A 14237-nucleotide genomic window follows, 5' to 3' on the forward strand; every position below is an offset into this window, starting at 1 on the left:
GTGTCTTTTGTAGAATGAGTGTTGGTGGGGGGGGGGGTCCTGACAGGGCTTGGCTGATATTCGACCAATGTGTGGCCAGCTTAGAACAATAACCTCTATGGACATAGACACTCTTAACACCTTGGTTCTCAACTTGTGGGTCGTAACCCAAAAGCGGGTCGTGACCCCGTGTTCAGTGGATCACCGCATGCCTTCCACTTTTCTAGGTGAGGGGCTACTCGGCCTCCCCCTAGCGCAGCGCTGTCCGTTCTCGCAACAAGCGGCAATTCAAAATATGCTGCCCGGTGCCAAGTGGCAGCTTGAGGTGGGGATATGGCTGCCAGGGAGCTCCATCCATATGTGCATTGCTTACAGCTCCCTCACATGTCCTGTAGAGGTGCCTGCACCGGAGTGACGTCACATTCTGCCTCCCAGAACCTCTACGGGGGATGCAAGGGAGCTGTACAAGCAATGCACATATGAATGGAGCTCCGTCACAGCACAGCAGCCCACACCGGACCCCAGGCTGAGGATCCACTCCAGTTCTCTTAAGATGGGGCGACTGTGTGGACCTTAAATCTAAAAATAAAAACATTTTGGTGTGAGTGAGATTGTGTCTGTATGCATGTCCAGTTTTTTCGAGGGCCCGTTCACACTAGTACAGTGCGTTAAACTGTACCAAGCAATCCCACCTACCGTGCATTCTGGTGTGGGATGTGGGTTGCCTTGCCATTCATTTGCATGGTACCCCAAACGCACCCCCCACCCAGTTTGTATGCCCGCACCATAACGTGCGGTACCCTAATGCCGTGCATTCCAGTGCGGTGCGACTTGGGTTGCGACTTAAAGGAGAACTATGGGGGTCAGTGTTTTTCCCCACAGTTCTCAGGGTCACGGGAGAACACAAACTAGCGTCCTCCCGTCACCCTAAGCTCAGTATATAGGGAGCTACAGCTCGCGGTATACTGAGACCACCGCAGCCGGGACGGATCCCGACATTACTGTCTGCATCCGCCCAGCTGTCAATCTAGAGGCAGAGCCTGCTGTACCCGCCCCCTCCCCCTTCTGTTCCGCCAGTCAGCGCTGGCGGATCGGATTGGGGAGGGGGGAATCCAGCCCCTCCCCCTGTCACGGCAGAGAGCCGTGACAGGATCGAGAGGTGAGCGAACGCCGGTATGTGTTCCCTCACCTCCCGATCTACTGAGCCGACCTGTGACAGTCTCATTGTAACACGTCGGCTCGAACTATGAGGAGTGGAAATCACTCCCCTCATAGCTCTCCTTTTAATGACCCGAGGACAAATGTGGCTGCTGAGGTTACACGGGTTGAGGACCAGCGCTCTACAATATATGGGGGAGACAGTACAATACCAATACCATACAAGAGGATAAGAAGGACCCTGATCCTGAGAGCTTACAATCTACAATCCACTGTTCTAACACCTTGTGGATAGCAGCAGGTGAGGTGAACATTCTCAGTTGGGCTCAGTGTAAAGCAGGGGTAGCCAAACTCCGGCCCTCCCAGCTGCGGTGAAACTACAAATCCCATGATGCATCTCTCTCTCAGGGAGTCGTGGCTGTGAGAATCTTGCAAAGCCTCATAGTTCCACCTCAGGCCCCGTTCACATATAGCGACTTGTCGCGCAATGATATTCAATGGAGCTGTCTTAACTCCATGTCGCGGTCGCAGGTCGCTTCTTCCGGACCCTTTTTTCGGCGGATTTTGCGCGATTTTGCTTTTTTTTTCTATGGAGCCCGACGGAGAAGGTCGCGCTACCGTCGCTGGATCGTCGCCCCCGAAAGTCGCGCTATCCCGGCCGCTGCAAAAGGTATGTCGCTACATGTGAACGGGGTCTTATAGTTCCACCACAGCTGGGAGGGCCGGAGTTTGGCTACCCCGGGCCTGTTCACTGTGGTGGCACCCAACAGCCAATGCTTGAGGTTAGAATACGTCTATAAAGCAGAGTTTCCTTTGGATTTCCTCCTGAAACCTTTTACCGCCGGAGTTTTATATATTGTATTTATTGCATTTATTTTATTATCAGCAAAATCTTCAGACTATGTTTTTTGTTTCTTTCTTTTAATCGCTTTCCTCGTCTGCCGAACAGGTTTGAAATCACTTGAAATTAAGCCGTTTAGTGCGGAATTATCATCGTATCTAGGGGAGTACTCCCATCAACACAGCGACCTCCTGACGTATCACTGGCCCCTCCTCTTTTAGAATGTAAGCCCTCAGGGGCGGGGCCCTCCTTACCATCTTGTCTTGAATTGTATTGTAATGTCTTCCTTACATTGTAAAGCGCTGCGCACACTGTTGGCGCTCTATAAATACTATGTAATAATAATAATATTAGAGTGCACGTGGACTGATCGTGTGAGGATTGGTCTATCCCAGTGGTGGCGAACCTCGGCACTCCAGCTGTTTTGGAACTACAAGTCCCATGAGGCATTGCAAGGCTCTGACAGACATAACTCCCTGAGGAAGATGCATGTTGGGATTTGTAGTTTTGGCGCAGCTGGAGTGCCAAGGTTCCCCAGCACTGGTCTATCCTATAGCGAAGGGAATTCAGAATGTACAATTGTCCCTAAGCAGTACTCTGCAACATTCAGCATTTTGGCTTGAAATCCTCCGGAACAAAATAGGTTTCCTGTGCCTAGGCCCTCCTGATACCAGGGCACTGCCTGTGCCTAGGCCCTCCTGATATCGGGGCACTGCCTGTGCCTAGGCCCTCCAGATATCGGGACACTGCCTGGGCCTAGGCCCTCCTGATACCAGCGCACTGCCTGTGCCTAGGCCCTCCTGATACCAGGGCACTGCCTGTGCCTAGGCCCTCCTGATACCAGGGCACTGCCTGTGCCTAGGCCCTCCTGATATCCGGGCACTGCCTGTGCCTAGGCCCTCCTGATATCCGGGCACTGCCTGTGCCTAGGCCCTCCTGATATCCGGGCACTGCCTGTGCCTAGGCCCTCCTGATATCCGCGCATTTCCTGTGCCTAGGCCCTCCTGATATCCGTGCATTGCCTGTGTCTAGGCCCTCCTGATATCCGTGCATTGCCTGTGTCTAGGCCCTCCTGATATCCGTGCATTGCCTGTGTCTAGGCCCTCCTGATATCCGTGCATTGCCTGTGTCTAGGCCCTCCTGATATCCGTGCATTGCCTGTGTCTAGGCCCTCCTGATATCCGTGCATTGCCTGTGTCTAGGCCCTCCTGATATCCGTGCATTGCCTGTGTCTAGGCCCTCCTGATATCCGTGCATTGCCTGTGTCTAGGCCCTCCTGATATCCGTGCATTGCCTGTGTCTAGGCCCTCCTGATATCCGTGCATTGCCTGTGTCTAGGCCCTCCTGATATCCGTGCATTGCCTGTGTCTAGGCCCTCCTGATATCCGTGCATTGCCTGTGTCTAGGCCCTCCTGATATCCGTGCATTGCCTGTGTCTAGGCCCTCCTGATATCCGTGCATTGCCTGTGTCTAGGCCCTCCTGATATCCGTGCATTGCCTGTGTCTAGGCCCTCCTGATATCCGTGCATTGCCTGTGTCTAGGCCCTCCTGATATCCGTGCATTGCCTGTGTCTAGGCCCTCCTGATATCCGTGCATTGCCTGTGTCTAGGCCCTCCTGATATCCGTGCATTGCCTGTGTCTAGGCCCTCCTGATATCCGTGCATTGCCTGTGTCTAGGCCCTCCTGATATCCGTGCATTGCCTGTGTCTAGGCCCTCCTGATATCCGTGCATTGCCTGTGTCTAGGCCCTCCTGATATCCGTGCATTGCCTGTGTCTAGGCCCTCCTGATATCCGTGCATTGCCTGTGTCTAGGCCCTCCTGATATCCGTGCATTGCCTGTGTCTAGGCCCTCCTGATATCCGTGCATTGCCTGTGTCTAGGCCCTCCTGATATCCGTGCATTGCCTGTGTCTAGGCCCTCCTGATATCCGTGCATTGCCTGTGTCTAGGCCCTCCTGATATCCGTGCATTGCCTGTGTCTAGGCCCTCCTGATATCCGTGCATTGCCTGTGTCTAGGCCCTCCTGATATCCGTGCATTTCCTGTGCCTAGGCCCTCCTGATATTGGGGCACTTCCTGTGCCTAGGCCCCCCTGATATCAATGCACTTCCTGTGCCTAGGCCCTCCTAATTTGTATCCTCATAGCTGTATATCTGCAGTGTGATACCACCTAAGGCACTGCTGCCTCTGACTGCCGGTCTCACCAGATTTGGAGTGAGATTTGGTGATGTCAGTACTGTGCCGCTCACTGTTCTCCTTGCTGGAGAGGAAGCCGCACCTGAGGACCTGCAGTGCAAGGAAATCCCTGCTTCTGTTTCATTCATTCTGTGGATCTGTGCTTCCTCTATCATTACCCCACCAGATATCGAGGGGAAAAAAAAATTTTATTTTGGGATATGTATTGGAATGAGATATGTGAATACATTCTGGTCTAAGAAGACGTCACTGTGCTGTACAGCTGCCTATGAGGTCACACACCTTTAATGAGGAGCCCTCTCTCCATTGTTGGCCTGTTCCCAGTGGTAGATCAGAAGCCTCCTCATATTTGGCCGTGTTCCCCTCTCTTCGCTGTCAGTTGTGTGTGTACTGAAGGTGTGGGCTGAGCGGTGTGCAGTGAGAGGTTCCCTCGAGTGTTTGGTTTGGACTGCCATCTAATCTGGTTCGGGTTTATGAGTTCTTAAATCGAAAAGCAAAACGGAGAGTCTTCCAAATCTTCACATACTTTTCTTGTTTGTCTTTGTCATGCAGGAAAGGACCTGTCCTGTCGCAGTGACACCGATCTGGCATGCATCTTTGGAAAACGGGAGAAACGGAAGAAGTCGGGTCAGGTAATTCTTCACAAATGTTTATTCAATTTTATTTTTAACCAATTAAGTCCGTGATGGAGGCCGGTGACACCTCTGTAATAATGGTGAAGGGTCAGTCCACTGATGTCAGTGATGGAGGCCGGTGACACCTCTGTAATAATGGTGAAGGGTCAGTCCACTGATGTCAGTGAGGGAGGCCGGTGACACCTCTGTAATAATGGTGAAGGGGCAGTCCACTGATGTCAGTGAGGGAGGCCGGTGACACCTCCGTAATAATGAAGGGTCAGTCCACTGATGTCAGTGAGGGAGGCCGGTGACACCTCCGTAATAATGAAGGGTCAGTCCACTGATGTCAGTGAGGGAGGCCGGTGACACCTCCGTAATAATGAAGGGTCAGTCCACTGATGTCGGTGATGGAGGATGATGACACCTCATATAATAATGGTGAATAGTCAGTCCACTGAGGATGGGTGACACCCCGCCGTGACATTATCGCGCATGCGCGGTCGTCTTATTGACCCCTGCCGGCAGCCTTCTTGGTGATGGACGCCGGCAGAGAGAGGAGGGGACGTTCACCCCGCGAGGTATGCCGCCGCCGGGTTTGCTTCTGTCTCCTGACACTGTCGGGCTCTTGTTCTGAGAACTAGTGCCCGACTTTTCATAGGGGGTGACACCAAAATGACTGTCAGTCAAATTGGTGTCACTCCCCCCCGATGGTGGCACCCGGGTGCGGGCTGCACTCCCCTTGTGACGCCACTGGTGCTGATCAGCGAACATACAAGGGCAAGAAATAAAGATTCAATACAGCAACTGAGAAATACATATCATGTGACTGTGTACACCAATCAGCCGTGACATCACTATGGGAGGAAGGTGGCCGGGTCTGATGTACATCATGTGGATGGGTGCGTGTCACTTACCTGGGGAAGAGATGGCACCAGACGTCCTCCCCTTCAGTCTTCTATCTGACCTCCGTCCTCCCCTTCAGTCTTCTATCTGACCTCCGTCCTCTTCAGTCAGTCATTTCGGGACAAAAATGCTCTTTTTAGCGCGTGTGAAAATCCGCTCCAGCAGCTAAAGGGTAAATATAAAGCGGGCGGTGATGGCTGCCATCATTGAAGCCTGACGGGTTCCCTTTAAATTTAAAGGGGGCTCTGTGTTGTGATCTCGCTGAGGGTGGGTCAGGGCGGAGGGACCCGTCTGATGTCGAGATCTTCACATATTTGTCTCAGGAGGGTTCCCTGTGCTTGTTGTCACACACGTGTTACACGGCTGTCACCTGCAGTCAGTTGTGCAATCCTCATGGATGTGCGCACACGCCTGTCATACAATGCTGACACTTCGGCTCATTCGTGTCCATTCTACCTCCCATGTGATGCGGGTGACATCCAGTCCAGAGAGAAGGCAGCATGCGGATCTTTAAAGATCAGCTGTGCCATCATATTGAACTCCAGGACCACTCGCTGCTGCTCTCTCTCCTTGTGCAGGGTGACTGGTCTTGTCTCCGCCCCCTTCCCGTAATAAAGACCGCTCACTGCTGCTGCTCTCTCCTTGTGCGAGGGGTGACTGGTCTTGTTCCCGCCCCCTCCTGTATTAAAGACCGCTCCCTGCTGCTGCTCTCTCCTTGTGCAGGGGGACTGGTTTTGTCTCCGCCCCCTCTTGTAATAAAGACCGGCCACTGCTGCTCTCTCTCCTTGTGCAGGGGGACTGGTTTTGTCTCCGCCCCCTCTTGTAATAAAGACCGGCCACTGCTGCTCTCTCTCCTTGTGCAGGGGGACTGGTTTTGTCTCCGCCCCCTCTTGTAATAAAGACCGGTCACTGCTGCTCTCTGTCCTTGTGCAAGGTGACTGGTCTTGTCTCCGCCCCCTCCTGTATGTTGTGCGCTGTGTGTTGCGCGCTGTGTATTGCGCGCTGATGAAAGACAACAAAATAACCGTCCCCGCATAACATGCGTCCGATTCCTCGTTTACACCTCATCGGTGTTCATTTGAATAGGCGCAGCGTGCGTCTTATAATTTTGGGGGTCGGTGATGAATTTGCTCTGCCAGGCGCCCTTGTTAGATGTATCGTCGCCAAAGTGTGTTTTTGATTCATGGGCCCTCTCTGGCCTCCCGGCCTCCCTCCCACCCCTCATTTGCACACAATGGCTAGCGCGGCGCCGCCGGGCCCTAAATTGGACACCCCTACGCCTTCGGGAAGAGACGCACATTTCTCCGGTCAATACTCGGGATCAATACGATTGTCCGCCGGAGTGCGAGGATAAAAATGCCGGGATCCTGTCGTGTGCCGTGTTTTTTTTAACTCCTCGGTGACCAGGCTGTTGATGGGTGAGGCTGCGGAGAGGTTAGGCCGATCCCTGTTCACCGAGGACGCGGCAGCCATGCTTGGAAGTCCTTTCCCCAAGAATATAACCTACAGGAAGAACGTTTTGGCGTGACACGTATGAGGGTTGATTTTGGTTTATTAGAAAAGCCGGAAATTATCCCGGCTTTTCTAATAAACCGTGCCCGGGCGATTGGTCCGTGCCCGGGCGATTGGTCCGTGCCCGGGCGACTGGTCCGTGCCCGGGCGACTGGTCCGTGCCCGGGCGACACATATATTTCATTATATAATTAAGTGTCGATTGATGTATTTATATAAAAAGTGTCTTAGATGAGAGCAGAATAGGACAGATCTAGGCTGGAAGTGGACACACCACACATACGTCTCTTCTGGACTGACCAGACGCTTTTGGAAACAGAGAAGAACTGAGTGATTCTGATTGGCTGGTCGCGTGTGGACGCTTTGTGATGCCTTCATGGAATCGCGACGGCCGATACTCATGTAAGGGGCCCGGGCAGCAAGGGGGGCCCACCCGGGACCCTTACATGAGTATCGTCCGACAGTGAAGAACGAGGAGGCGGAGGCCTGGCCCTAGCAGCGCAGGGCCCCAGCATTGCCGCTCCATCAGCTTCGAGACAAGCTGGGGCCCCATCAGCGACGCTGCTCGTGACGTCACTTCTGGCCAGTCTGGCGGCAGAGGAGGCCTGGTGTGCAGGTAAGAGGAGCTGGGAGGGAGGGGGAGGGATGCAGCCCTGACCAGCCTACCTTAGAACCCCTTCAGAGCCTGCCATAGACAGTCTCAGATGGGCTGTGCAGCATCTATGGTTGGCTCTGTAGGGTCACTCTCAGGTGAGTCCAGCGCATCGTCCAGCGCGTCGCCCAGCCCCGGGTCCAGCGGGTCCCTCCGCAGTGGTGCGGTGGGGGGGGCCCGGCCTGAAGCCGTGTAAGGGGCCCCAAAATTTCTGATGGCTCCCCTGATCAGAATGCATTGTGTGCTGTGAATGAGCCCTTTAAAAAGGTAACTGTTGAAATAAAGATAACATTGTATCGGGTTTTAATAATTGGGTTTAGGCCGATCCCTGATATACACACAAATAAAATTTGGAGCAGGTAACGGCTGCGCTTTAAATGTTGATATTTGCCTGGCGTGTCCCATGAAACCTGTACATTCCGGATCCTCCTCATGCATTGTGTTCAGCCGGGATTGTATAAATAAAGTTATAAATGTCGGACGAGGTGCGCGGCTTCGGTAACAGGCCTATAAATGTTGTGGCGGGTGATTGAAAACGTCTTCTACACACACAGAGTGTTGAAATGTATAATGTTCCTATTATCCTGCACAGCCAGACATTTATTGGGAGCGCTGAGGGGCAAGTGAGAGGACGATACACGGCACATGAAATATTACTCCATACAATGTTTACCATCAGACGAGGTCTATCATTTCTGTAGACACTAATATCAGGTGCTGCCGGGTTACTCTGAAGAAGATGCGCAGCTCCCCCAAATCTCAACAGCCGATGGACCTCCTGAGCTCCTCGGGCTTTGGCCTTTGGGGCTGTGTGGCCATCTAGGCGCAGGGATGGCCAAACTCCGGCCCTCCAGCTGTGGTGGAACAACAAATCCCAGGATGTATCTCTCTTCGGGAGTCGTGGCTGTGGCTGTGAGAATCTTGCAAAGCCTCATGGGATGTGTAGTTCCACCACAGCTGCAGGGCCACAGTTTGGCCACCCCTGGCTTAGGCCTCATCCGCACTGGAATCGGCCGTCAGGTACAGCTCCGTGCGGCGTGCGCGGCCGTATCGGGCAGCTCCCGGGAAGGACAGGTGCTGAGTGTGATTTAGTACGCAGCCCCCGTCCTTCTCTATGGGGCTACGCGGCCGCACGCTACCCCCTAAGTGAAGGTCAGTGCGGGTGTACCGGCTCGGACGCAGACAGGATCCATCCTGTCAGCGTACGAGTAGGGACCCCCGTACGGACCTGCACTTGGGGTGAGTGTAGAGCGGCGTACTCCCATGGAGAAGGACGGGGGCTGCGTACTAATCGCACTCGGCACCTGTCCTTCCCGGGAGCTGCCCGATGCGGCTGCGCACGCAGCACAGAGCTATACAAGCCGGCCGATTCCAGTGCGGATGAGGCCGAAGACTCTTTGTTGGAATATTTTGGTTTTACTGGGTGTTGTAATTTATAACATATTGTCCCATCGGGTAGGGAAGGGTTAGAACCCCTGCCAGATCCTTACACTGTGTCCCCGCCAGGGAGATCCACCCGCTCTTCTAGGAGGCCATTCGTTCTGGGGCTAAAAATGAGAAGAAATCCCAAGTTGTTGAGTTTCTACCAGAGCAGGAACAGAGAGGAAGTCTTCCAATGGGGACACCTGCTCCAGTGACTATCATCGGAAGGGATATCCCTCACTTTGGAGAGATTTCCTCTCGCTTCCTGTTGTGTCTACTAGTTTGGGTGGACTATTCCTTTAATGGAGAAGTATGCTGGTAGGTGTGAGCGGACTATTGCTTTAAGGGACAAGTTTACTGGTTGGTTTGATGGGAGTTTTCTTGTAAGGAGGAGTTGGTAGGTGTGAGTGGACTATTGCTTTAAAGGAGAACTATGAGTGGGGGGGGTGGAGTGATTTTCACTCACCTCATAGTTCTAGCCGACCTGTGACAATGAGACTGTGACAGGTCGGCTCAGTAGATCGGGAGGTGAGCGAACACATACCGGCGCTCGCTCACCTCTCGATCCTGTCACGGCTCTCTCTGCTGTGACAGGGGAGGGGCTGGATCCTCCAGCGCTGACTGGCGGAACGGACGGGGGAGGGGGCGAGTACAGCTGGCTCTGCCTCTAGATAGGCAGAGCCAGCTGTCAATCCCGCAGCTGGGCGTATCCAGACATAATTGTCGGGATCCGCTTCAGCTGCGGCGTCTCAGTATACAGCGAGCTACAGCTCCCTATATACTGAGCCTAGGGTGACGGGAGGACGCTAGTTTGTGTCCCCCCGTTACCCTTAGGAGAACTATGGGGAAAAGCCCTGACCCCATAGTTCTCCTTTTGAGGAGAGGTTTACTGGTAGGTGTGAGTGGACTATTCCTTTAAGGAGAGGTTTACTGGTAGGTGTGAGTGGAGTATTCCTTTTAAGGAGAGGTTTACTGGTGGGCTCATCTAATGACCCAGCGCGAGTCACAAAATGCATATGGCCGCCATCTGTGGCAGCTTCCTGGTTGGCTTCTCTCTGGCTTCCTTCCTCCGGCCAGCTGTGCTTCCTGCTGCGGCCTTATCAAGCGGGAACGAGTGACTGGTCAGCCGGGGGCCCCGACCTGCTCCTTCACCCCCCCAGTCTGATCCTGCGCTGGGGGCCACGAGCTCTCACATTTAATAGGCAGCAGCTCATTACATAAATAGTAACGGGGTCTCGTTCCCGCTGACCCCGCACGCCAGACACCGTTTAACCGTTTCATGCCCGGTGCAGTGTCTCACGCAGGAAGGAAGACTCGGAAATTTCCCTTCTGTCTGCTGTGAGTCAGAAAGCTGATTCATCATGTGATTTGGGAATCGCTAACATTTCCTGAACACGGCTCGTACCTCAGAGCACGGATCTGGCGTGGTTTCTGCTCAGCGAGAGTCATCGGAAGCCGGGCCCTTGGAGAAAGCGGACCCCTATGACACATGCCTGGCGGTGATGCTGACCCGCTGGCTTCAGTACTTCGAGTCACCAACTCAGAGCAAGTTTCAGAGGCTCACTGGCTGCATGCTTGTTCCGTTAGTGGATGGTATTGATATTGCTTTACGCTAAGCCGCGGGTCTTCTGTGGACTCCTGTGAAATTTAAAGTTTTGGGGGTTTTTTGGGGGCCAATGACAAGCGACGTCTGCTGTGACATCATGAGCCGTCATCTTCCTTGTCTTGGCTTCCTGCTTTCTGAGTGATCTTCAGTCAAGTCCACTATGACATGGTTTCTGGCAGCTACTGCCGCACCTTTAGGCCCGGTTCACACCTGGGCGTGTTGTAGCGCGTTCCTACGCTCTGCAAAAACGCTCAAACACCGAAATCCCATTATTTCCTATGGGTATGGTTCACACCTGGGCGTATTACAGGCCGTATGGACGCGCTACAAAACGCCCTACGCCCAAAGAAGTACAGGAGCTTCTTTGGGGCGTTTTTGTCACGCGTTTCCATTGGGATACAGCGAAGTAGCCCTCGGAAACGCGTGTTGTCGCATGTTTTTTTACCGAGAATCGTGGTAGAAACGCGCATTTTCGATGCGCCTAGGTGTGAACCCAGCCTCAATAGAACTATTCCAATCAGCAGAAACCTAAGTGATGTCCTCCCAGGCCCTCTTCTCCTCGTGGGCAATGCTCTCCCAGGCCCTCTGCCCCTTGAGGAAAATTTCCTCCCAGGCTTTCTTCCCCAGTGAGCAATGTCCTCCCAGGCCCTCTGCTCCTTGCAGAAAATGTCCTTCCAGGCCCTTTGCGCCTCTGAGGAGAATGTTCTCCCGGGCTTTCTTCTCCTTGTGCGCAATGTCCTCCCAGGCTTTCTTCCCCGTGAGCAATGTCCTCCAAGGCCCCTCTGCTCCTTGCAGAAAATGTCCTTCCAGGCCCTTTGCGCCTCTGAGGAGAATGTCCTCCCAGGCTTTCTTCTCCTTGTGCGCAATGTCCTCCCAGGCTTTCTTCCCCGTGAGCAATGTCCTCCAAGGCCCCTCTGCTCCTTGCAGAAAATGTCCTTCCAGGCCCTTTGCGCCTCTGAGGAGAATGTCCTCCCAGGCTTTCTTCTCCTTGTGCGCAATGTCCTCCCAGGCTTTCTTCCCCGTGAGCAATGTCCTCCAAGGCCCCTCTGCTCCTTGCAGAGAATGTCCTCCCAGGCCCTCTTCTTGTGGGCAATGTCCTCCCAGGCCCTCTGCTCCTTGCAGAGAATGTCCTCCCAGGCCCTCTTCTTGTGGGCAATGTCCTCCCAGGCCCTCTTCTCCTTGCAGAGAATGTCCTCCCAGGCCCTCTTCTTGTGGGCAATGTCCTCCCAGGCCCTCTTCTTGTGGGCAATGTCCTCCCAGGCCCTCTTCTTGTGGGCAATGTCCTCCCAGGCCCTCTTCTCCTCATGGGCAATGTCTTCCCAGGCCCTCTTCTCCTCATGGGCAATGTCTTCCCAGGCCCTCTTCTCCTCATGGGCAATGTCTTCCCAGGCCCTCTTCTCCTCATGGGCAATGTCTTCCCAGGCCCTCTTCTCCTCATGGGCAATGTCTTCCCAGGCCCTCTTCTCCTCATGGGCAATGTCTTCCCAGGCCTTCTGCCCCTTGCAGGGAATATCCTCTCAGGCTCCCTCATGAGCAGTGTCCTCCCTGGCCCTCTGTCCCTTGTTGACAATGTCTTTCCAGGCCCTCTGCCCCTTCTGGAGAATGTGCTCCGTGGCCCTCTGCCCCTCGCATCTGTGCATTGAACTGAAATCTCAAACAATGTTCTTCTGCTATCTTCTGTGAGCTTCACCATTCCTCCTCATTACATATTAGAGATGAGGAGCGGGGAGAGATGTTTATAGTCCAGATCAGAAGAGCCGCCTAAGGTGGCAACACTGCTACTCCATAGACACAGTATGCTGAGTGTTGTCACCTTAGGACAGGACGTGCGTTGCTGGCATGATCACCAGGAGAAAATAAGAGAATAAACCATGAAAATAGAAAACGAATGCAGCGGTAAGTGAAGATGCGCCTTAATGCTATCATTATAGCCCCATAGGCAGTAATAGAGAGATAGCGGATGAGCATGTCAATGGTCTTGTCAGAGGGACCAATTTCTTGCTGCCGGTCCCCTGCGTAGGGCCAATGGGGGAATGAGAGCTTGTGCGTTAGGTTGCAGTGTTCCTCTATTAACCCCTGGCTGGTGCAGCCACTGCGGCAGCCTACCCCAGTACGCAGCTCTCGCCTGGCTGCTTCGTTGGGCTCTGAACTCAGCCCAGGAGGGGTGGGGGAACCTTTCATGATTTATCATCTCCTCCTTTTGGCTTTTGTCTCTTTCCGGCTCGGAAAAAAACAGCCGAGTTGGCTGTAATGCGTCTCCACTGGAGAGCCGAGCGCCGGCTGCAGAAAACCGCACTTGCCTCGCCGTGAAAAATGGCCTCTGATTTGCTAATTAATCAGTCAAAAGAGGAATGACATGGCTCTCGGCTTGAGGGACCCGGCTGCGGAGACAAGTCACGGCCCTTGATGAATGGCTTCCCTTGGAAATCGTATATCAAAAAACGTAGTCATTTTTAACTAGTCCGGTGGAAGGCGGCGTTGCAGTTTTAACGTGCGTCGGACCGGCTATTAATAGAGCAGCGCTGTCCGTGTGCATGTGGCCAGCGTTTATCAGTCCGCGGCTTTCGGTTCTTCCGATCTAAAGTGTTTGTTTTAAGACTCCGGACTGATCGAAAGCACGAGATAATGTTTGGGGGATATAAAACTATTCTTTAGTAAATACCAGGGATGCACCGATACCGATACAAGTATCCATATCAGCAGGGCTCGAAAATCCACTCGTCTGCTCGTCTGTGACGAGCAGACAGTGGAGCCCGATGACGCGCTGCCCAGCTTCCCGATCGGTCGGGAAGCTGGCCAATCGGGAATCCGGGCGCCGTGTAATGATGCAGCGCCCGGACATTCTGATTTGGACGGGAAGCCGGCTTCATGCTCCCTCGCCCTCTCATGACGAGGGAGCATGGAGCCGGCCTCCTGGCCAATCAGAAGGCAGGGCGCTGCATCATTACACGGCGCCCGGCTTCCACGGTTGGCCAGCAAGACGGCTCTGGCCGGGTACCGGAGGCGAGAGGGGACGGGCTGGGACGGCTTTCTTGTTAATCGGGAAGCCGGGTGGCGAGTCTTTACACGCCGCCTGGCTTCCTGAATGGGATTTCCGGTATCGGTAATTGGTATCGGCGAGTACCGAACATTCTTTTTTTTATCGGTACTCGGTAGCAAAATACCGGTATCATTGCATCCCTAATACCTCCTATTGCTTTGACCTTGGTGTGCTCTCCATTCCCATCCGCAGCAGCAGGATATCTGTCATGCGTCGCAGCTCAGCGCAGGTCCACGGCTTTATATCATACTGGAAACTGCATACAAATGCATAAATGCAGAGAAATGGCTTCTCGCTGGACTGATTAAAGG

General features: G+C 53.7%; 1 protein-coding gene across 1 annotated transcript in view; it reads left to right on the plus strand.

The window, feature by feature from the left end:
• Window positions 1-14237, plus strand: part of PINX1 (PIN2/TERF1 interacting, telomerase inhibitor 1) — a 122146-nt gene that overhangs the window by 42470 nt on the left and 65439 nt on the right. The window contains exon 6 of the mRNA XM_018569912.1: window positions 4727-4806. Within this exon, the coding sequence (XP_018425414.1) occupies window positions 4727-4806 (80 nt within the window). The remainder of the gene's footprint in view (window positions 1-4726; window positions 4807-14237) is intronic.

Source organism: Nanorana parkeri, unplaced genomic scaffold (genome assembly GCF_000935625.1).
Source record: "Nanorana parkeri isolate BGI_ZX_2015 unplaced genomic scaffold, ASM93562v1 scaffold1425, whole genome shotgun sequence".
NCBI lineage: Eukaryota > Metazoa > Chordata > Amphibia > Anura > Dicroglossidae > Nanorana > Nanorana parkeri.